General features: G+C 40.5%; 1 protein-coding gene across 1 annotated transcript; it reads left to right on the top strand.

Annotated features, from left to right (window-relative positions):
- Nucleotides 1-403: 403 nt before the first annotated feature.
- Nucleotides 404-17,601, top strand: tspan33a (tetraspanin 33a). Its single transcript, XM_079552527.1, has 8 exons — nt 404-613; nt 3,551-3,608; nt 5,396-5,523; nt 5,772-5,846; nt 9,893-9,988; nt 13,590-13,718; nt 15,378-15,539; nt 17,465-17,601. The coding sequence occupies exons 1-8, from the start codon at nt 506-508 to the stop codon at nt 17,564-17,566; spliced, it is 858 nt and encodes a 285-aa protein (XP_079408653.1). The 5' UTR covers nt 404-505; the 3' UTR covers nt 17,567-17,601.
- Nucleotides 17,602-23,510: the final 5,909 nt, after the last annotated feature.

The raw sequence follows: 23,510 nt of genomic DNA, 5'->3' as shown, positions 1-23,510 counted from the left end.
TTTTTTTGTCAAAATAAATTTAAAAAATGTATATTTTCGAGTGTAAACAACAGATAATTTGTGAAATCATTTCAAATATCCAAAATAAACAGTTTATACTATAGTAGTGCCTAGTACCATGAGAGGGAATAACTTTATGTCATGGACGTCCCAGCAAAAAAAAGTTTGGGAGCCCCTGCCATAAAAATAAATAATAATAATAATAATACTTAAAATATATTTTGAGGACCTCAAGACCGCCCTGTTGCTCTATGAACAACTTTATCGTAGTGACTTATCTTTTGTCACGTGACCCGCCCGCAGCAGCAGCAGCAGCTCCAGAGGCTCCACACCCTCCACACACACACAAACACACACACACACACACACAAACACAGCCACCTTCTCATCCCCGGCGCGGAGCTCTCTCCAAAATGACCACGGGACTTTAGGTGAACTCTGCGTCGAGCCCAGCGTAGACCGGACCAGAGATAAAGGTTCGGGTCGGATCCGACGGTGCGGCGCAATGGGGAAGCGGCGACGCAGAGCCGCACCATCTGAACGCGACGAGGACTTCACCTTTATCAGCCCCGTGGTCAAATATCTGCTGTTCTTTTTCAACTTTCTGTTCTGGGTAAGTGCTGGTTTCTTCCTTTGTGTTTGTCCAAGAACTGAGCTGACCTGAACTCTCACGTCCCCATAAGGCGCGCCTGCTTAACCTTTATCTCCATGTCTGTTTGACTTAGTTAGGCTTTAACTTTGGGGTTTACAAGTGAAACTGCGAGTCTGACCTCAACTGGCGTTTCCTTTGCAATATTGCCTCAACACTGTACTGTGACTTTTAACTTCTGTAGCCAAAGACACTTTATTCCACGAGCTTGACCGTAAAGTTTGTAAACGCGCTCCGGATTTGTGCGTCAGGCGCTCTGCGGGGCTTTAACGTAAGCAGATTGATGGTTTTAGTGCATTTTTCCCGGTGATTTGCGTCGCGGACCGGCCTTGGATCCAGCGTGAGCTCGACATGTTCAGACTGCAGACAGGAGGAGCGCACACGGGGGCGCGCGGGCTGTGTCAAAACCTGAAACCTCTCTGTCAGGAATGCATTGTTGTGCGTTTGTGCTGCCTTCAGGCCACTCTGTTACTGTCAGGTGAAAAGAAAGTCAATCTGAGGAGGGAGATGACGACTACTGTATGGAGGGGGGGTGTAGATCTGCTGGACATACTGTTTTGGACATGCTGCGGGACATGTGAAAGGAGCTCTGCCTCTGTGTTACTCGATCTGTGTGAATGAGCTGGGAAGGGCTTTATTCACCTGAGCCGCTGACACAAAAGCTCTGAGACTGAATCCTGAAAAACATTTTGCCTGTAACATTATAATGGCTCTATAGGGCTGCAACTAACTTTCAATTGTTTTTATCACATTATATCACATCATTTTTATCACATCAGATTTTTTTTCCATCTTTTCTTTTTTATTTGGGGGGGGGGGGGTTCAACTCATTTTGCAACTTCTTTTTGTATTTTTTTTTGTCATTTTTGTGTTTTTTTTGTCATTTTTTAGTCACTTTTTGTCATTTTTTGTTATTTTTTTTGTTATTTTTTTTTGTCTTTTTTTTGTCTTTTTTTGTCACTTTTTGGTCGTTTTTTGGTCAAATTTTTGTCAATTTTCGGTCAAATTATTGTCAATTTTTTTTGTCATTTTTTGTCTTTTTGTTATTTTTTTGTCTTTTTTGTCACATTTTGTCATTTTTTGTCATTTTTTGTCTTTTTTTGTCTTTTTTTTGTCAATTTTTTGTCAATTTTCGGTCAAATTATTGTCAATTTTTTTTGTCAATTTTCGGTCAAATTATTGTCTAACTATTGACTAAAATCAGACTAAATAAAAATGAAAAGGAGAGACTGAAATCATCCAAACTTGTATTGAGCGTCTGAAAGAGCCTCAGATCATGTAAATTCTCTGTTAAAGGATCAGCTCTGAGCTTTGTTCATGTGGAGCAGCTCCATGAAGCAGAGGAACAACATTAAATATGATTAGAATCAATATTATAATTATAAGTCGACTAAATTAGTCTTAAATTTAGTCGACTAAAACTAGACTAAAATTGAAATGTTTTTTTCAACTAAATCTCGACTAAAATTAAATTACATTTTAGTCAAAAGACTAAAACTAAAATAAAATATGTTGTCAAAATGAACACTGGTTAAACAACATTGGAGGAAAGACTTTGTAGTTTTTTTAGCTGAAGTTTGTATGAAAGTATGAATCATGTATTAATATTTAATATTATAACAAATCGACATCGATCAAAATGCGAAAAATAATCGGGATTAGTTGTTTTTTTCATCCAGCCTTAGTTTATACCACTACGTTAGCGGCGCTTGGTTTACCTGGACTATATTACACACATCCAGATGGACAGTGCCGAGCAGGTACACTGTGTGGAATTTCTCACATTTCTGCCTAAATTGGTCACTAAATGTGGTCTGATCTTCTCAAGACCACAGGAAATATTAAACAGGGTCTGCTTGAACTAACACCACCCAAACATTTACATTTGATCATAGTTTTATTGGCCATAACACACTCTCTCACAGGAGAGTGTGGCTATGGACGATCGTAAACCTCACCTCTCCTATGAGAAAATGAATTGGTCGTCCCCACACTCCATATAACTTGTGATATTGTGTCTGGCGATGGCCAGGCTAGCAAAATATAGCTTTCCTTATCAAATTAATGTTAAGCTTCCCCAATTTTTTTTCAATCTGAAATAGTTCCAAGTGCCCCGGTTAGGAAACACAAACATAGACAACAAATACACGTTCGCCTGAGTCACAGCAGATAAAGATAATGATCATGCATTCCATTAAAGGGTAGGCCACCGTTTTTACACACTGAGATATGTTCTTACCTGAGCTTTGACAAGTTCTTTAGGACCTGTCTGATCTTCCCCCGTGCCTTCAGTCACGTAAACACAGCGCAGACGGCGTTAGCATGGTAATAATACCAGGAGTAGTTCGAAATCCGCGCAGTAATCTTCACTTTACTGCGCGGATTTTGAACTACTCCTGGTATTATTCCGCCTTACAATATAGTTCCCCCTTTTATCCGCTTAGAAAATCCACATTGTTTAATTTTGTGTAATTATACTTTGTAGTGGAACACTTCACGTAACCATATTTAAATAGGGAAAACGTGGAAGAGGTTGGTAGCTTCTATCTTGACCTGTTTTGGAGCTATAGAGGAGAGAGGGAGAGGCTAAATGCTAACGCCGTCTGCGCTGTGTTTACGTGACTGAAGATCAGACAGGTCCTAAAGAACTCGTCACAGCTCAGGTAAGAACATATCTCAGTGTGGAAAAACGGTGGCCTGTTCCTTTAAAGACTATTTCATTCACTAAAACCAATCGTTATTATCATCTGTTTCAGCCAAGCAACTTTCATTAGTGTCTCAGGACCCGCTTGTTATATCAGTCGACCCAGAATGACTTTGTTCAGCATTGTAATGTACATACAGAGGTTTGCTATGATGAAATCTTCCAGATGAAACTGATGCTGTATGTTCTGCTGACAGATCATCTCTCTGGTGATGGTGGCCATTGGAGTTTACGCCCGGATCATGAAACATGCAGGTGAACGACACAGTTATTACACAGAGCGGATCTGAATATTGCCCCCTTGTGGTTGTGTCGTGGTTAATATTGATTGAATGACTCGTTTGGCCTCTGATTATTGTCATGTCTATCGGAAATGCGAAGATTCTGATTAAACTCACATCCAACACTATTGCTCAAAGTTTGGGAGTCCACTTTTATTTGAAGGTTTAGCATTAGCCGGTGAGGGGGGAGGAGGAGGAGGGGGCGAGCAGAGCAGACCTGACTGAGGGCAGCTTTAACATGTAATATACTGAGAGGAGACGAGCACTGGGTGTGTCGATCCATCAACAATAGTGTCGAGCAACATTAAATATAAAACACATAGCTTAGATGAATAGTAACGACTAAAAAACTTCAGACTATGAGGCAGGGATTACATTTAAAATATGATAAAGACAATTTGACACAGAACAACAGTGTATTTACAGATGTGCATTTAAGTGTTTGCAGCAGATATGAGTGTGGACATAACACATATACAGTAATGATGGCAAGATGAAGCCCCATGAAGCCTCACAGCCAATTGCATCACACATGGTTCGAAGCATCAAGGTGCTTTATTTGCTCCACTGCGCCATCATGTGGACAAGAAATGTATCAATCAATCAGTAAAAGTTTATTTATATAGTACTTTACAACAGTGTTAATTTCGTCGACTAAAATATTTAGTCTTAATTTTAGTCAAAGTGATATTTTTGACGACTAAAATTGGACTAAAACTAAATTAAAAGTTTCTCATGAGACTAAAACTGTGACTAAAATGTCCAGATATTTTAGTGACTAAAATCAGACTAAATAAAAATGAAAAGGAGAGACTAAAATCATCCAAACTTGTATTGAGCGTCTGAAAGAGCCTCAGATCATGTGAATTCTCTGTTAAAGGATCAGCTCTGAGCTTTGTTCATGTGGAGCAGCTCCATGAAGCAGAGGAACAACATTAAATATGATTATAATCAATATTATCAATGCAAAGTCCACTAGATTAGTCTTAATTTTAGTCGACTAAAACTAGACTAAAATTGAAACGATTTTTTCGACTAAATCTCGACTAAAATTACATTACATTTTAGTCAAAATCAGTCAAAAGTCTAAAACTAAAATAAAATATGTTGTCAAAATTAACACAGGGGGACCAAAGTGCTGCACAGAAAGATAAAAACAATTTAAAAAAAACACCAAATGTTTACAACCTGGACACAATTCAGTGTCTCTAAGTATTAAAAGCAAGTTTGAAAAGATGAGTCTTTAATCTGGATTTAAAAAGGGACAGATGTATAACATGCTGAGTGCTTACAATAAATGTTGGGGCTGAAAGACTAAATTTGCGAATTTATAGAGCTGTGATGGAAAATGTGCTTGTGTTACTTTGTTTATGTCCAACCCAAATACACAAAATGTCACTGTCGCTTTTGTTTTGAATCGCGCTTCAAACCCGCGAATCATTTCCTGAATCAGTCACGTGGTACGGCCACTTCCCGAGGATTCGAACGCCACCACACACGTGATCAACACACGTGATCAACACACGTGATCAACACACGTGATCAACACACGCTTCAATAGACACTCCTCTAGATTACTCGGCACGAGCTTCGAAGCCTCAACACGATCGGCACATCACTAACATACAGCAGTGCAAATAGCTGGAACAGGTTGTTACGTTCATGAGTTTGACACCCTATAATTCTGCCCACATGCCCAGTCTATAAACCAGATGTAGTTTCTGTCAGACCTGTAACGTGGTCCTCTTCTCGCGGCTCCAGAGGCGGCGTTGGCGTGCCTGTCCGTGGACCCTGCGGTGATGCTGCTGGTGGTGGGCGTGCTCATGTTCTTCATCACCTTCTGTGGATGTGTGGGGTCCCTCAGAGAAAACATCTGCCTCCTGCAAACGGTCAGTGAGATCTGCTCCTGATCACTGGGTACCAGTTTTTACCGGTCAGGTGACAGAAACTCCACTCCTCGACTATAATCCTGTGCATGAAGCTTCTAGACGTGTCAGTGTTGAACTCTGACAGGAGGGGGCGCTGTATCGTGTTTAGAAGGTTCAGAGAGTGCTTGTTTGTAAGAGATTGTGCTGTGTTTTTCTCTTTCTCCGAGCTTGTTTACCAAAGCTGATTTTAGTTCTTTTCTTTCTCTCAGTTCTGCATCTGCCTGACCATCATTTTCATACTTCAGCTCGCAACAGGCGTCCTGGGCTTCATCTTCTCTGATAAGGTACAGTATACGGCTCACCAGTACTAACAAAACATGTTCATTTAGAACAGGGTCTCAGGGCGTTTTCACACAGGCTCTAGTTAGGACCTAAAGTAGGACTCGACCCGAGAGCAGCACTTTTGGGTCAGTGTGAATCCAACCGCAGAACTTTGCAGAGGTGGGAGTGAGTCACTAAATGCAAGTCCCAAGTAAGTCCAAGTCAATCGGTCACGGGGTCAAGTCAAGTCAAGTCTTGCTTTAGCCGGCGAGTCACCTCAAGTCACAAACACTAGAATGTCTACTTTTCAAAATGTGTTTGATCTTGAAAATAACAAGTGCTTTCTCAAGATATAGTAATTTTGAAAATTTAGGCTAAAATCAAACTTTTTAAAATCTTAGTCTAATTAATATTTAAACGCCACAACATTCAAAATATATGTATTATAAATAAACAGTCTATGTACAAAATTTCCGGGACAGCATTTTAAGGAAGGGGGCCCAGGGGGGGGGCGACTTGAAAAATATGAAATATAGTATTTTAAACATGAGCTGCTTTTCCTTGTAGTGTGAAATATAAATATAAAATAATATTTTATTTTCGTTCGTTTCTGGCAGTTTTTCTGTCAGTGGTTCCCCTGTACTGCCCCAGCCCCTGTATACTCGGATTCGCCCCTGCTCATAGGCAATAGATTCCGCCTTCAGTCCCGCTGTCACTGTGTGCGGATGCGTAAACGAGCCACTAAATGCTGTAAACTTTGTGTGAACAAATTAAAACATGGAAAAGCCCCAAGATTCCTGTAGATGAATCAGCTCTTACATGGTGGTTCTGGAGGCTCCGTCTGCGCTGTAGGTCCAGCCCAGTGTTTCAAACGTTTTCCTGTCCGTAAATCTCCTCCTCTTCACTGTCTTTAGAAAACTTTTAATGCATCCAAAGAAATATTTATAGGAAACCGAACATGCATGTGGATAATCACCATAATGTAAACAAAGATGAGCCGCTTTTACAAAATGAATCCTGATCTTTCGACAGTTTCACTCAAATAAATAATAACTATAAAGTCACAGCGAGTCATTGAGAGTCACTGGCCTCAAGTCCAAGTTAAGTCTCGAGTCACAAACAGCAAGTCCCAAGTCAAGTCTTTTTGCAGCTTTGGTCAAGTCAGTCTCAAGTCCCGAAAATTGCGACTCGAGTCAGACTCGAGTCAAGTCATGTGACTCGAGTCTCCCACCTCTGGAACTTCGTGCCGGCGTAAACAGGTGATATTGGAGCGACTTTACTCACTTATGGGGCGGAGCGAGTGTGGTGTGAAGGCGGCGAAGAACTACTTTTTTTTTGCACAAACAAAGAATGAATATACACGATAGACATATTATATTAATAGACCGTCATTACTCACTCCTCCCCGTTTGACAAAATAACTACGGCGGGTTTAAAGACTCCCCCTCCCCAGCACGAAGCATGTTCCTAAAAAGGGCATAAGGGCGGGATCTTCACTGTAGACTCGGCCCTTGCGTGACGTGTAGTTCGCGCTGCTCCAATGCTAACAGTCCGGCCCTCGCCGTGCTGGAGAGTTTAATCTGTACTAAGTAACATGTTTACCTTAATAAACCCTCCCCGTAGTCCCTGTGGGGGTGATACAAGTGTTTATGGGATGATTGGAGGGTCTTTCATCGCCCCCTGGTGTCTCTGACCAGAAAACCATGTTTGTAACTTGACTGCCACCGGTCCGGAGAAAGCAATACACACTAATGGAATCACGAAGAAGAAGCTAACATGCTAACGGGCAAAGCTAACTGCGGGCTAACGTCACTTTAAACAGTATTTACAGCCAAGTTTGAGTGAAAAAAAATAATATTTCCATTGTATAATTGGATGCACAGTAACCCTCTGTCCCTTCGCCTTTCCTGTCAGCGTAGTATTTACTCTCCAAGACAATTAAAAAGTAAAAAAATCGTAACTTGCTACTACACCTGCAGTTGTGCTTACGGCCTCTAGGGGGAAGAGTTACTTAGTACTGCTTTTAGGACAGGGGACCCCCGCGCTGCTGATGCCTATTGGACATTATGTTTGCCCGAATACTTCATTCACCTGAACTTTACATTGTCATATTTGTTGCTCTGTTTTATTTCCTCGATGTTCGGTGCAGCTGTGAGGCGACTCCTGTTGTGATATTGGGCGATACAAAACCATTGATTGATCATTAGTACGAGATTTAGAAACATTTTCTTGCGAAAACCAGCCTGGTTTCTTTAATTGTAACTAACTCAGCGTTATCACAAGAGGAATATCCAGCTGTGGAAGGTTTAAAGGAACAGGCCACCGTTTTTACATACTGAGATATGTTCTTACCTGAGCTTTGATGAGTTCTTTAGGACCTGTCTGATCCTCCATCCGCACAGTAAAGTGAAGATTACTGTGCGGATGCCAAACTACTCCTGGTATTATTACGCCTTACAATATAGTTCCCCCTTTTATCCGCTTAGAAAATCCACATTGTTTAATTGTGTGTAATTATACTTTGTAGTGGAACACTTCACGTAACCATATTTAAATAGGGAAAACGTGGAAGAGCTTGGTAGCTTCTATCTTGACCTGTTTTGGAGCTATAGAGGAGAGAGGGAGAGGCTAAATGCTAACGCCGTCTGCGCTGTGTTTACGTGACTGAAGATCAGACAGGTCCTAAAGAACTCGTCAAAGCTCAGGTAAGAACATATCTCAGTATGGAAAAACGGTGGCCTGTTCCTTTAAGAAAATTAGAAACCAGGCTTTAACGTTGTTTTTAACGTGTGTAAAGTGCAATGCTTTCCAATGGGATACTAGCGGCTTTAGGTTTACAGCAATGGCGGCCTCTAGTGTCGTCATCACAAAGCAGAGCAGCCGGCGGCCATTGGTTTACATGCATGACAGGATGCATCAAAGAACCTTTTTTACATAAAAGGCCCTTTACCTACCTATGTTATCACTTTGTTTGCTTACATTGTTTATACATTTTGAATTGTTAGGTGTGTCTAAACTCATTTGTCTTTTGCAACATCCCAGGTCTTCACAGGAATGGGTTTAAGCACGTTTGGTTAGATCTGCGAGCAGGGCTGGACTGGCAGACACGAATTGGCCCGAGACTTTTGGGTCAAGACTGGCCCTTTAAAAAATCATATTCAATGCAATAGTCAAGGCCATTAGCAACACAATAAGCCTTGAACTCAAACAGTATGAGCTACAAAAGCTGCGTGTTGTTTCTGCCAAATTCAAGCTAGCGTCTCAGAGCTCTCTTGTGGTTTACAACTTGCTGCAACATTTTTAATACTAAACAATCTAAAAATATACGTTCCGTTAAGAAGGTTCACCAAACCAATAATATAACATTAAATCGTTATTTATCATACTGTGTCAAGCTGTACAGTCCCACTATCTCTGTCATGGCCTTGACTAGGGCTGCACGATATTGAAGTGACTTGTGATATGCGATACGGTTGTACAATATCGCGATAACGATATTATTGCAATATTTCACCAAACACACTATGTTCCATTTTTTTCAGCAAATTGTGTCATAAGAAGACTTAAAAAACACCCCATCAGGACCAAAACAAGGGTGGAATTTAACAAAGCTAGTAAATGTTCAATTAAAACTGAACTTTTACACATGATTTCAATGCATGAGTTTCAGTTTGCAAAAAAAACGGGTGGATCTCAGTCAGATGAAGGCGATGGTGATGTTGCGATATATTGTGGCTTCTCGCGATACGGATATTGCATCAGCTAATATCGCGATACGATATTTTTCGCGATATATTGTGCAGCCCTAGCCTTGACTGTGGTGCTCAGACTCTTGTGTATCAGTCTGACGCTCTGAGAGGGGATTTATCCCATCTCTCTGTGGAAGCATAGACAGACTTGAATGGTAGGACTAGCGCAATGTCTCGAGTTCTTGTCTCCAGGTCCCGCACCGATGGTAAATAAACTTCTCCTGTATAAGACATCCAGACTGCTGCCTGTTCCTCATCGATCCTCTCCAACACCATTGTTAATTCTCTAACAGTGTCATGTAAACATGTTTCACTTGTAGGCTCGGGGTAAAGTGACTGAGATGATCAATAACGCCATCACCCACTACAGGGACGACATTGACCTCCAAAACCTGATTGATTTTGGGCAGACAGAGGTAAGATACTACACATCATCAAAACAGGTGCTAGATAGCGAGTTAGCGAAACATCATAGAGCTGGACAGGCCGACTTACTTAAAGGCCCGATAACTGATTTTTTTACTATTACAAACAAGGAAAGAAGAAGCCACTAAATTAAAACATTAGTGGTGGTTCAAAGTAGAGGTCGACCGATGTATCGATATATCAGGCCGATATTTGGGTATTTTTCAATACAGGGTATCGGCCGATCTAACACCAACAAAAGCCGATATCTCCGGGGCTGAAAATTGTAGACTTCTGTTTTTTTTTTTGTTGAGAAGCACCAAGTTGTGGCTTTAAAACGAGTAACTCCCTTGGCCTCAGGGAAACAGAGAAACATCACGATGAAACTTGGTTAGCTACAGGTTTGTTAAACAGTAACACAAGTTTCACTAAACCTGAGTCAATATGGACCTGCTGTCATTTCGAAGCACAGAACCTGGAGGATCCAATTGCTGAGTTAGTTTTAATCTTCAAGTGTATTTGGATCGTTAAATACCACGGCTAGTAACAGTATGCTAATGCTAACGGCAGCTAATGAAGGCTGGGAGAAAAACTAGGATTTAATCAAACTTTGGTCTCCGAGGGCCAACATGAAAAAGTGCCTGTGGGTCACGGGCCAATCACGGCGCTGTCAATCGTGAAACACATAAAACTGCAAATAATAGCCTAATAGTTACTTTATTTAATTTTTCGGTCGCCTGTACATCTGCGTTTGATTTTGTCTATGCAAAAAGCCTAGTTTTAGAATAACAAAATCAACTGTTGTTGCAATATAGAGCAACATGTGAACAATACCACCTGTATCTACAGCTCCTACAGTGACTTTACTTCATTCCACATTAGATCATTTTGAAAGTGTCAGTTCAGCATCAATTCTTTTATAAGTCAGTTTTTAACATCTACCTTTGTCGATGTCAACCACCTTTGCAATAAAAGTTGAAAAACATGGGAAAGTCGATGCTACTCTGTGATTTAACACCAAGACGCCACAACAGTGTTTCCTTAACTTTGCGAAAGGAGTGAAACAGCGCCCCCAATCTGACCCTGGTGGCCAAAAAGTGTACTGCATCCATATCAGTGTTAATTTCGTCGACTAAAATATTTAGTCTTAATTTTAGTCAAAGTGATATTTTTGACGACTAAAATTTGACTATAACTAAATTAAAAGTTTCTCATGAGACTAAAACTGTGACTAAAATGTCCAGATATTTTAGTCGACTAAAATCAGACTAAATAAAAATGAAAAGGAGAGACTAAAATCATCCAAACTTGTATTGAGCGTCTGAAAGAGCCTCAGATCATGTAAATTCTCTGCCAAAGGATCAGCTCTGAGCTTTGTTCATGTGGAGCAGCTCCATGAAGCAGAGGAACAACATTAAATATGATTATAATGAATATTATCAATGCAAAGTCCACTAAATTAGTCTTACATTCAGTCGACTAAATTTACTTGCAATTTTAGTCGACTAAAACCAGACTAAAATTGAAGATATTTTTTTTACTAAATCTCGACTAAAATTAATTTACATTTTAGTATGTTGTCAAAATTAACACTGATCCATATTTACCATCGACAATGAGTTAGTATTAACCGTAAGCGATGCAAACGTCAGTCTCTGGCGGGCCAACGTAATTCTTCCTGACCTAAAGTAATCAAATAAAATGGCCACTGCTGGAGTAGCCAAGTGTTTGTATTTTCACAGGATTACAGACCACACATCAGGAATAAAAAAAATATCAGCATCAGCCAATAAAAATTCCCATAAATCGGCATCAGCCTTAGAAAAACCCATATCGGTCGACCAAACATAATTGTAGCTTCCAAAATTGTCACAGAGACACGTTTATTGGCGCATTTCACAACTTGCAGGGGTCACTTTCACAAAAATCAGAGAAAAATAGCCCCAAAGTTCATAAAATTGATGTTTTATAATTAGATGCACAATGTTTGAGTTTACAACATACTAAAGAAATGATATCAGGTGTCGTGCCTCATACGTGTTGGTGAATTAACTGTCGTTTTGTGTGTGTTTTCCTCGTTATGTGTTGTGTTTTCCTCGTTATTTGTTGTGTTTTCCTCGTTATTTGTTGTGTTTTCCTCGTTATGTGTTGTGTTTTCCTCGTTATTTGTTTTGTTTTCCTCGTTATTTGTTGTGTTTTCCTCGTTATGTGTTGTGTTTTCCTCGTTATGTGTTGTGTTTTCCTCGTTATTTGTTGTGTTTTCCTCGTTATTTGTTGTGTTTTCCTCATTATGTGTTGTGTTTTCCTCATTATGTGTTGTGTTTTCCTCGTTATTTGTTTTGTTTTCCTCGTTATGTGTTGTGTTTTCCTCGTTATTTGTTGTGTTTTCCTCATTATGTGTTGTGTTTTCCTCGTTATGTGTTGTGTTTTCCTCGTTATGTGTTGTGTTTTCCTCGTTATTTGTTGTGTTTTCCTCATTATGTGTTGTGTTTTCCTCGTTATTTGTTGTGTTTTCCTCGTTATTTGTTGTGTTTTCCTCATTATGTGTTGTGTTTTCCTCGTTATTTGTTGTGTTTTCCTCATTATGTGTTGTGTTTTCCTCGTTATGTGTTGTGTTTTCCTCGTTATGTGTTGTGTTTTCCTCATTATGTGTTGTGTTTTCCTCATTATGTGTTGTGTTTTCCTCGTTATTTGTTGTGTTTTCCTCATTATGTGTTGTGTTTTCCTCATTATGTGTTGTGTTTTCCTCGTTATTTGTTTTGTTTTCCTCGTTATGTGTTGTGTTTTCCTCGTTATTTGTTGTGTTTTCCTCATTATGTGTTGTGTTTTCCTCGTTATGTGTTGTGTTTTCCTCGTTATGTGTTGTGTTTTCCTCGTTATTTGTTGTGTTTTCCTCATTATGTGTTGTGTTTTCCTCGTTATTTGTTGTGTTTTCCTCGTTATTTGTTGTGTTTTCCTCATTATGTGTTGTGTTTTCCTCGTTATTTGTTGTGTTTTCCTCATTATGTGTTGTGTTTTCCTCGTTATTTGTTGTGTTTTCCTCGTTATGTGTTGTGTTTTCCTCATTATGGGTTGTGTTTTCCTCGTTATTTGTTGTGTTTTCCTCATTATGTGTTGTGTTTTCCTCGTTATGTGTTGTGTTTTCCTCATTATGTGTTGTGTTTTCCTCGTTATTTGTTGTGTTTTCCTCATTATGTGTTGTGTTTTCCTCGTTATTTGTTGTGTTTTCCTCGTTATTTGTTGTGTTTTCCTCGTTATGTGTTGTGTTTTCCTCGTTATGTGTTGTGTTTTCCTCGTTATGTGTTGTGTTTTCCTCGTTATGTGTTGTGTTTTCCTCATTATGTGTTGTGTTTTCCTCGTTATGTGTGTGTTTTCCTCGTTATTTGTTTTGTTTTCCTCGTTATTTGTTGTGTTTTCCTCGTTATGTGTTGTGTTTTCCTCGTTTTGTGTGTGTTTTCCTCGTTATTTGTTGTGTTTTCCTCATTATGTGTTGTGTTTTCCTCGTTATGTGTGTGTTTTCCTCGTTATTTGTTTTGTTTTCCTCGTTATGTGTTGTGTTTTCCTCGTTATGTGTTGTGTTTTCCTCGTTATTTGTTGTGTTTTCCTGGTCAGTTCGGCTGCTGTGGCGGTGTGACGTTCACAGACTGGTCGCAGAACGTGTATTTCAGCTGTGAACAGAAGAACCCCAGTCGTGAACGCTGCTCCGTGCCTTTCTCCTGCTGCATCATCACCAAACAGAAGGTGCTTGTCATTGTGCTTTACAGCCGCACTAGGGGGCGCTGTGGCACTGTTGTTACTGAACAGTGAAACGAGGCGATGATTTGTCTTTCTTGGAACAACTTCACAAGTGTGTAATGATTTGTTTTGAAAGCCTGTAGGTGATTTAAATCCTAAAAAGAGAGAGTCAGAGATAATAGCGTGAGAGCAGCGGAAAGGGTTTGTGTCTCACAGACTCTGGGTTTGGTTTTCACATGGGGTAAATGTTCAGTTGTGTCCATTTATCATTAGCTTTTGGAGTGTATTCCGGATGATGAAGCTGGTAATTACATTTATGATGTAACTTTTTGTAATATTTTGACAGCTGAAAAAAGATGATCAAAAACTACGGAGAAACACAGATGATTATAATCAGTGTTTATTTTGACAACATACTTTGATTTAGTTTTAGTCTTTTGACAAAAATGTGATTTCAATTTTAGTCTAGTTTTAGTCGACTAAATTTAAGACTAATTGAGTCGACTTTGCTTTGATAATATTCATGATAATCATATTTAATGTTGTTCCTCTGCTTCATGGAGCTGCTCCACATGAACAAAGCTCAGAGCTGATCCTTTAACAGAGAATTTACATGATCTGAGGCTCTTTCAGACGCTCAATACAAGTTTGGATGATTTTAGTCTCTCCTTTTCATTTTTATTTAGTCTTATTTTAGTCGACTAAAATATCTGGACATTTTAGTCACAGTTTTAGTCTCATGAGAAACTTTTAATTTAGTTTTAGTCCAATTCTAGTCACAAAAATATCACTTTGACTAAAATTAAGACTAAATATTTTAGTCGACTAAATTTACTTGCAATTTTAGTCGACTAAAACTAGACTAAAATCGAATTACATTTTCGTCAAAAGACTAAAACTAAATTAAAATATGTTGTCAAAATTAACACTGGTTTCAAAGATTACCGGGCTAAAGTCGCATCGAAAGTTTTTGGGAAATTCTGGAAATCCATCACATTGATCCATGAGTATTTAAAGAGGGTGTATTCTGCAAAATGGACTTTTTCCAGCTTTCCATCATGTTATTCTGTCACTCCCTCATTAAAAACATGCCTGAAGTGTTGCCTTGGCACATTCACGTATTTCTGAGTAATCTGTAAAAAAATGGCGGCCATTTTAGGGATAGGTTTGCCTGAGTCCTTCTAGGAACGCCCCCACCTCCTGGAGACGCCTCCGAGCTTTCGTCACCAGCCGAGTAACCAACCACTGCTCCTCAGCAGAACCCCCTCCCCACTGATGCCACAGACAGCGTGTGGAGGGGGCGTGTCGGAAAGGCTCAGAGGTTCTTAAAGAGACAGAGGCCTATTTCAAGACATTCACTACAGCCATTTTGAGAGAGACATTTTATACAAGGCAGTTACTCTAATTTACTGCATTTACAGACCAACAGAAGGTTTGTCATCATTGTAGTGTGATATAGACTGGTGCTGTGGGACTGAAAAAAGCAGAACACCCCCTCTTTAAAACTTATTTCAATGCAATGAACTCATCAGCTGGGCGTTACAAAAGAGTGACGATCAGCCCCGGTCTCCCCTACTTGGGCACCGGCAAACGTTAGCCTCAGACTGCACATCCCAGTTGTTCTAGTATAACATCTCTCTCTCTCTCTCTTTATGTATAAACCAGGTCGTCATTAACACCATGTGCGGCCAGGGCATGCAGGAGTTGGATTACCTCCTGGCTGGAGAACACATTCACACCAACGGCTGCATCGACAAACTGGTGAACTGGATCCACAGCAACCTCTTCATCCTGGGGGGCATCGCGCTGGGGCTGGCCATCCCACAGGTGAACAAAAAGGAGAGTTTAGGATGGCTGTTGACAAAATACACAAAACATATTGGAGTGAAGTGAGCAAATACATGAATGCCAGTGCTGTTAGTTAGTAGTTGTTGTTTCCCCGAGTCTAATGTCGCCTGTTTCCTTTTTATCAACCGAAACCCGCTCTCATGGGCAAAGTAACTGACAGTAACTCTGGTTCTCTGAATGTGCACTGTCGAAAACGAACTGGGCCAGGGGCGGACTGGCCATGTGTCCATTCTGGAAGAGCACAGAGGGGCCACCAGTCCCGCCTCAACCGAGCTTTACCCAAATCTAAAAGCTAAAAAGAAAAGCATCAAAATAGCGAGGAAAAAGAGGATGAAAACAAAACAAAAATGAGCTGGAAAAGCAACAAAAAAGCGGCAAAAAATGTGATGAAAAGGCAACAAAACATGACAAAAACATGGACAAAAACACACAAAAAAAAAACTACAAAAACATGAGAAAAACACAACATAAAATGATTAAAAAAACAACATAAATATGACAAAAATGACAAAAAGTCTCCGTCACTTTTGTAGGTCTTAGCTTTCAAATGAGGCGTTACATTGTTGCTCTCCAGTCGCGAAGCTTTTAGATTTGGGTAAAGCCCAGTATAAAAAAAACATGAATCTAAAAGGAGCTCCGTGGAGTATGGTGTGCCACAAGGTTCAGTTTTGGGACCATTATTATTCATTATTTATGTTAATGATTTTGCTTCTGTTTCTGCGACCGCCTTTCCCGCTCTTTTTGCTGATGATGCCGATCAAAAAAATAAAAAGTCGACCTGGGGAAAATGCACTCGGTTAAGGCGGGGGGTCAGAGGTTAAAATATGTATTTGTGGAAGTGTCACAATTACGCTAATTTGAGTCCAGGGCTGTTTTTCAGTCCCAGTCCAGCCCCTGAACTGGGCGACTCACAGGCTAATTCTCAGTGGTAAGACAGAAATAACCGTCAGGTGCAGGTTTCAGTTAGTTTTAAAGGGGCTGGATGCAAGTTTGTCATTTTATACTCACTACTGCCACCTCAGGTCATACGTGTAACTGCACCTTCTATATTAAGCTCGTGCATGGCGGCAATTCGGGCTCGAAGTAACACCTTTTTGAGTGACAGTGCAGGATTTTAGAGGCAGTTGTGGTGAACAGGTCTGAGCTACACATTAGGACATGGCTGGAACATGTAGGGGGAGGAAAATACTTATTTTTTTACATTTTTTAAACTCCCTATAGTCCCTTTAAATCAGCGGTTCCCAAACTTGGTCAGGGACCAGACGTGAGAGAATGGGACCATTTGCTATTTATCATTTTAAAAAGTTGGGAAATAGACTAGTAGTCGTCCTAAATCCCAGTCTCACTGTGGCTTAGTGGTCAGTGGTTCTCACACTGAGGGGCAGGGCCTGACTTGAGGTCATTATTTTCCACTTCTGCCCTGCACTACTGCACAGTGGACCAGCTTTACACCGTAAATGGGTTCACTCTTCGTCAAATAGCCATGGGATGCAAACTATAGGGCCCCTGTGTGGATTTTTACTTAGGTCCCCATAAAGGCCAGCACCGGCTCTGCACAAAACTGCTTTGAGAATCTTCGGGATGTGCTAGAGAAGGCTTTGTGCAGTGCTCACACTCTCCCATCATCCATGTCAGATCTTGGTGAAAAATTAAACAACACAGGTGTCATTGCTGAAATGTATTGAACCAAATATCAGAGCTTTTGACCTTTTGTTGTTGTTGCTCCGGTCAGGCAGGGCAGCTGAAGATGTTTCTGTGGAAATCTCTGCAGCCTCTCACATTACATCATCTCACACATCTTAATTGTGCATGATATTTAAATATTGTATCTGTAATCCTTTTAAATGACACTTCCTGGTCCATAAATAACAAACCAGTTATTAAAATGTGTGTGTTTGTTGCAGCTGGTGGGGATGCTCCTCTCCCAGATCCTCATAAACCAAATCAAAGACCAGATCGAGCTCCAAAACTACAACATGAAGCACCGCTCGGACCCCTGGGGCTGAACCCGGTCACTGCATGTGTAAGGCATCCAAACAGGACTCAAGAGGATACATGAGGTCAAAGCTTTGGGTTTGAGGATGAGAAACCCAATAGGTCAAACACTTCATCCGTCCCATCCATGGACTGTGTTGCAGTTCATTAACAAATCTTTCTGACGGAAAACTTCACAATAGGAAACTTATTTTTGATACACGGTGTGACAGCTCATTGTTTTTATGCACAGTTCCTTGTGATCTGTTGTTTGGTATAAGGGATGATCATGATGCCACAGCTTTTTTGTATTGTTGCCTGTTGTACAGTAATTGATAATACAAATAAAAAGTTTACAATAAATGTATGTGTCAGGTAACTCTTTGAGTTATAGCTAAAAGATTAGTACAGAGCATTTTGTTGTGTTTTATCATGGAAGTATCAAAGCTCCATTCATTTATATGCAGATGACTGTGCTCTATGTCGCCCTCTGCTGCACAAGCAATTCAAAAATACAACAGGACTTCAATTTGAATCCGTGTACCTTTCGATCATTAGTTATTCCGTTTCAAAATAAAATCAGAAAAACTAATTATGTGGTTGTTTTATTGTATTTCCATTTTCTAAATTAAATTGGAAAGGCAAAAAATTCTAAATAAAATATTGACCCATTTCTTTGCAATGCAGTTGAAATAAACACTGCTAAAACAACCTCCGTTATTTTGTTCACTACTGCTTCGGTTTGATTTGCTACTGGAAATGATGAGTAACTTTTTATCTGCCTCTCTCTCCCTCGCGCAAGAGGGAAACAAAAACAAACTTCAGCATAAGAGGTCGAGCTTCAACGCGATCGCCTCTGTAACCGTTGTTTATTATGTCATTAGGACTTTTATTTCTCAAACTCGTTGCTGCTCACTTTGAGCTCCTCGTGGAGCAGCAGCAGCCGAGGTGACCGGGGCGGAGGAGGCAGTGCGCGGTGAGGCGGCCGAGAGCGGAGCTGAGCGAACAGGTGGAAGATGTGAGTGTCGGGGCTCCTGTATCCGCCTCACTCACGGACTCCACGCGCCTTTTTCTCTCCCATGGCCCGGGAGAGCTGGTGCCGGGAGCGTTCGGGAGCTCTATCTCTCTGTTTCCCCAGAGCCGCGCTCTAAAACCCTTTCCCGTCGTGCATTCACAAACTGTCCCTCTGCCACTCCTCTCTCCGTCCACCCCACTTCAGCAGTGACTTTTGTTTTGCAAAGTAATCATGCACAACTAAAGTGACGAAGAGGAATAAAAAATATATAGGTATAATAACGCGCATACCCGTCGCTATGGGCGGGCCATAGGGGGCTGTGCCCGTCCCCCAAGATGCTTGTGCCCCCCAGACACAGATGTGGTGTCGTCTTACGTGATACGCAGGTATACGCTGTGTAACCACGAGAAGCCACTACAAATTGGGCAAAGATGGGCTACGTATCACTGTTACTTTTGCGCTTTCTGCCTGATTAGACCAGCCCAAACTCCACAACAAGTAACTATTTCCTCTCCTGACACCGAGGCATTTCATCCCTCTCTCTCTTTCTCAGGCACGGTTCCCTCTAAGCTGCGCTCGTGCGCAATTGCGCACGGCTCCCGTGTTGTCTGGGCACAAAATAAAATATAGCTGATATGATAGAGGCGTATTAACGATCATCCTCCGCTCTGAGAGTCCACGATGTCGGCCTCTTTATGCTCATTTCCCGTCCGGCTTGTGAGAGGCAAAGGCAGTGACAGGTGCTCGTGTGTGTTTTACTACAAAGCGCTGAAGTCCACCGAAAAGACCCGCGTTCCAAGTGTGCGTTTTACACTCAGACACTGGAGCTTTAGTGAACGCTGAGAGAGACTGAAAAGTGGACGCGGCCACAGCACTGACCGAGCCATATTCATGGTCCAAAAACGGTGGGGTGGAGGTGTGGGGGTGTGTGGGTACAGGCGCTCGTTCTACAGCCCCAGAGTCCGGTCGTTTTCCACACTCAGAAACGTGTTTTCGTTGCATCGGCGCAGTATTCTGCACAGACGCGAGGCCCAGCTCATTCATCTGCTTTTGAAAAGGACCTCACTCTCATAAATTCAAGTTTGAGTTGAAGGATGTGTTGATGAGGTTCAACTCGGAGAAACGCCACCTGCAACTGTACTGACGTTTCCGCCACGAGGACTCATGTTGCAGCTGTAGTTGGTCTGGTCATATTTGCTGTTGATTATATTTAATGTAATGATCAGTGTGCGCCAGGGCTACGTGAATACCATATGAAAAATATGTATTTAATAGTAAATGTGCCCCCCGTGGATTTCATATGCCCCCCTTAAGACTGACGTCTGTCGACGGGACTGATAACGCGTGTGTCCCATGGATCTATTATAATAAACGGTGTGTTCTCTCCTCCTGGCGCCTGCAGCTGCATTTCCCCGTGTTCGCGCTGCTTTCCGCCAGCTTCAGTGTCGCTGCCACAGGGCCAGAACCACACGACTCGCAAAAAATATCAAACATGTTTGAAAACCTTGTGACCGTGCGATTTTCACTCGTACGTTCGTCGTGAGCAGCTATTCGTGGCTCGTAGCCCCCTGTCCACTGCACGAGAGACGCACAGTGTCTTCCCAGCTTTTTAAGGTTGTTTTCCAAGCAGAATCTCCTCACGGATATTTCTGAGCAACCATTCCCTCCGTGGTATAAAGCATCTCTGATCTCTGCATGTGTTGCCCAATTTTTGAAAAGTATATGCATAAAACTTTCCAAACAAGGGTAGGAGCGGCTCTGAGCTCTGAGCTGAGGTCTCTCCTCACTTCCGGTGTCGAAAACAATAAAACGAAATAATAGTAACGTCATAATTTTGGAGGGAATTTAAAACAACTAGAGCCAAAACAAACACATTGACATTGACGTATACAAGATTTCTTTTTCTAATTCGAGTTTAGAAAGGGAAAAAAACAAAAAAACAAATGGAAATGTTGTTTTTCTGATTTTATTTTGAAACGGAATAACTAATGATCGAAAGGTACACGGATTAATTTGGTTCAACACAATTTTACTAACTTGATAATGTTGATGAATTCCTCGAAAACCTAATGCATGTTGTTCTCTAGAAAACAGTCGGTTCTGTCACAGACGGTTCCATTATTGAGAACGTGCCATATTATAAATATCTCGGCATCTGGATCGATGAGAGGCTCATTTATAAACATGTCCAGGAGCTAACGAACAAACTTAAAGCAAAGCTGTCTTTTTTCTAACAAAAACTGTTTCCCTCCTAACAAGAGACAACTGTTAATCCAAGCGACGTTACTTTCTGTTTTGGATTACGGTGATGTCATATATATCATTCCACTGCATCTGTGTTGAAGCCTCTGATGCAGTTTTCCATTCAGCCATTAGATTCATCACTGGAGACGGTTACAGGACTCACCACTGTGATCTTTATGCTAAAGTGGGACGGCATCACTGTCTGCTGTTTTTATAAAGCTCTTCTTGGTTCCTTCCTGATTATTTGTTTGATCTTATAAATGTCAGGTCAAATGCTGACCCGCTGAGGTCTCAGGACATTCTCGAGTCTCACCGTGTAAAGACAGAATGGGGAAAGAAGGACTTTTGCTACTTCGCACCAAATGTCTGGAATGAGGCACAGAAAACCTTTCATGTGGATCATCTCGTGACCTTCCATCAGTTTAAATCCCCTGTAAAGGAGTTTCCTCCATGTGTCTGCTCTTGTTTTGAAGTTTTACACATTTTCTTAGTGTTGTGTTAGTTATTGTGTCTAATCGTTCCACTGTTGTCTTATTGTTGACTGTTATTTACCTTGTATGTTTTAACACAGGGGTGTCCAAAGTGCGGCCCGGGGGCCAAATGCGGCCCTCAGACCAAATTATGGTGGCCCTCGGCCTCTTGTTGTATTGGTACACATCACTAGAGGTGGACCTTTTTATTTGAAATGTAATAATTCTATACAATTCTAACCGAACAACTAACATTTTATTGTGAGACTGAGCTGGCATGAAGGTTTCAAGCTTAAATAGAGGTATGGGGCACACTTTAAACCTCTGCTAGTCGAAGGTTTTGCGGCACTAACTACCGATCTACGGCCCTTCACCCCGTGTACACCCCCATGAAAAAAGTTTGGACACCCCTGTTTTAACAGGTCTCTCTTGCAAATGAGACATTGAGTCTCCAGAGACCACCTGTAGAAATAAAGAATAATAAGCACACCGACCATGTGATCACAGGCTGGTTTTAGTGCATACATGTTTAGGTCTCAGGCGCCCAAAGTGGAGCTTTTTAAACATATGTTGGGACTTTTTCCTGTGTATAGTTTGCTGTCTTTTTAGCATGTCTTATTTGTACTTTAGTGAACTCTGTTGTTTTGAAACTGCTCTACAAGTAGATCTACAATGTCAGTGTCAGCTTTATTTGTATATTTACAACAACACTAGGTCTTGTGAACAATTGCCAAGTGGTTTGTCCATGTTGCTTTGAGAATGACCAGACCGATGGAGTAATAAACCTGTGAGCCACGAGGGGGTGGGGATGGATGCTGCTCCTCCTCTTCTGCTCAAGACTTTAAAAAGCGAGCCCTGGAGCAAACACCTGAAGTTTAAAAATGAGGGACTTATATAAAATTCTTTTTATTTGTATCTATTTCTATCTTATACATATCTATATGTGCATATCATATACTTTGATTTGTCTCCTGTTTGATATATATGTTTTGATTTGTACCAACCGAGCACATTTTCTCCAGTTTGGCTTTACCCCAATCCAAAAGCTTCTGGAAAAAAGCTGTGAAAATAGCGACAGAACTGAGACGAAAACAATGATGGAAATGTGACAAAGTGAGAAAACATTGACAAAAAAGTGACGAAAAATTGATGAAAAAGTGGCAAAAATGTCAAAATTACAAAAGAAATGACCAAAAAATGACAAAAATGTGACAAAAATTTGACCAAAAAATGACAAAAATTAGATTAAAAAATGACAAAAAAATGACAAAAAAATGACAAAAATGTGACAAAAAATGACAAAAAAGTGACAAAAAATTGATAAAAATTTGATAAAAATTTGACCAAAAAATGACAAAAAATAGATGAAGAAATGACAAAAAAGTGACAAAAAAGTGACAAAAAATGACAAAAATTTGATTAAAAATTTACGAAAAAATGACAAAAATTAGACGAAAAAATTACAAAAAAATTACAAAAATGTGACCAAAAAAAAGACAAAAATGACAAAAATGTGACAAAAATGTGACCAAAAAATGACAAAAATTAGACGAAAAAATGACAAAAAAGTGACAAAAATTTGATAAAAATTTGACCAAAAAATGGCAAAAAATAGATGAAAAAATGACAAAAAAATTACAAAAATTTGATTAAAAATTTACGAAAAAATGACAAAAATTAGACGAAAAAATTACAAAAAGATGACAAAAATGTGACCAAAAAATGACAAAAATTTGATAAAAAATGGACACAAAAAATGACAAAAAATTGATAAAAATTTAACCAAAAAATGACAAAAATTAGACGAAAAAATGACAAAAAATGAGTTGAACGCCCAACAAAAAAATGATGGAGAAAAAAAAATCTGACGACGTGAGGAAAAAGTTCCTCTCGGTTCAAGCGGGAGTTAAGAGGTTAAGCTTTTAGATTTGGGTAAAGCTCGGTTTCGCCCGGGGGTAAGGTAAAGTGAGAATGTACATATGGCCAGTCCGCCCCTGGCACCGGGGGGGAGGGGGCTCTTCGGGCTGAGGGGAAAGTGGGAGGCGCGTAAAAAAAATCCCGGCTCCGGTTACACACACATCCACACTTTTTTTTTTTTTTTTTTTTTTTTCGTGGGCTACTTTTTTGGGGGAGAAAAGCGAGCGTGAGGGGGAACTCTGCAGCGTTTCTTTGGAGCTCTATCACAAAAGACACGGCTGACGAACCTCAACGAAGCCACCACCGGTTTATCGGCACTTTTTTTCTTTC

Source organism: Gobius niger, assembly GCF_951799975.1.
Source record: "Gobius niger genome assembly, chromosome: 2".
Classification (NCBI taxonomy): Eukaryota; Metazoa; Chordata; class Actinopteri; order Gobiiformes; family Gobiidae; genus Gobius; species Gobius niger.
This window is presented reverse-complemented; position numbering and strand designations above follow the sequence as displayed.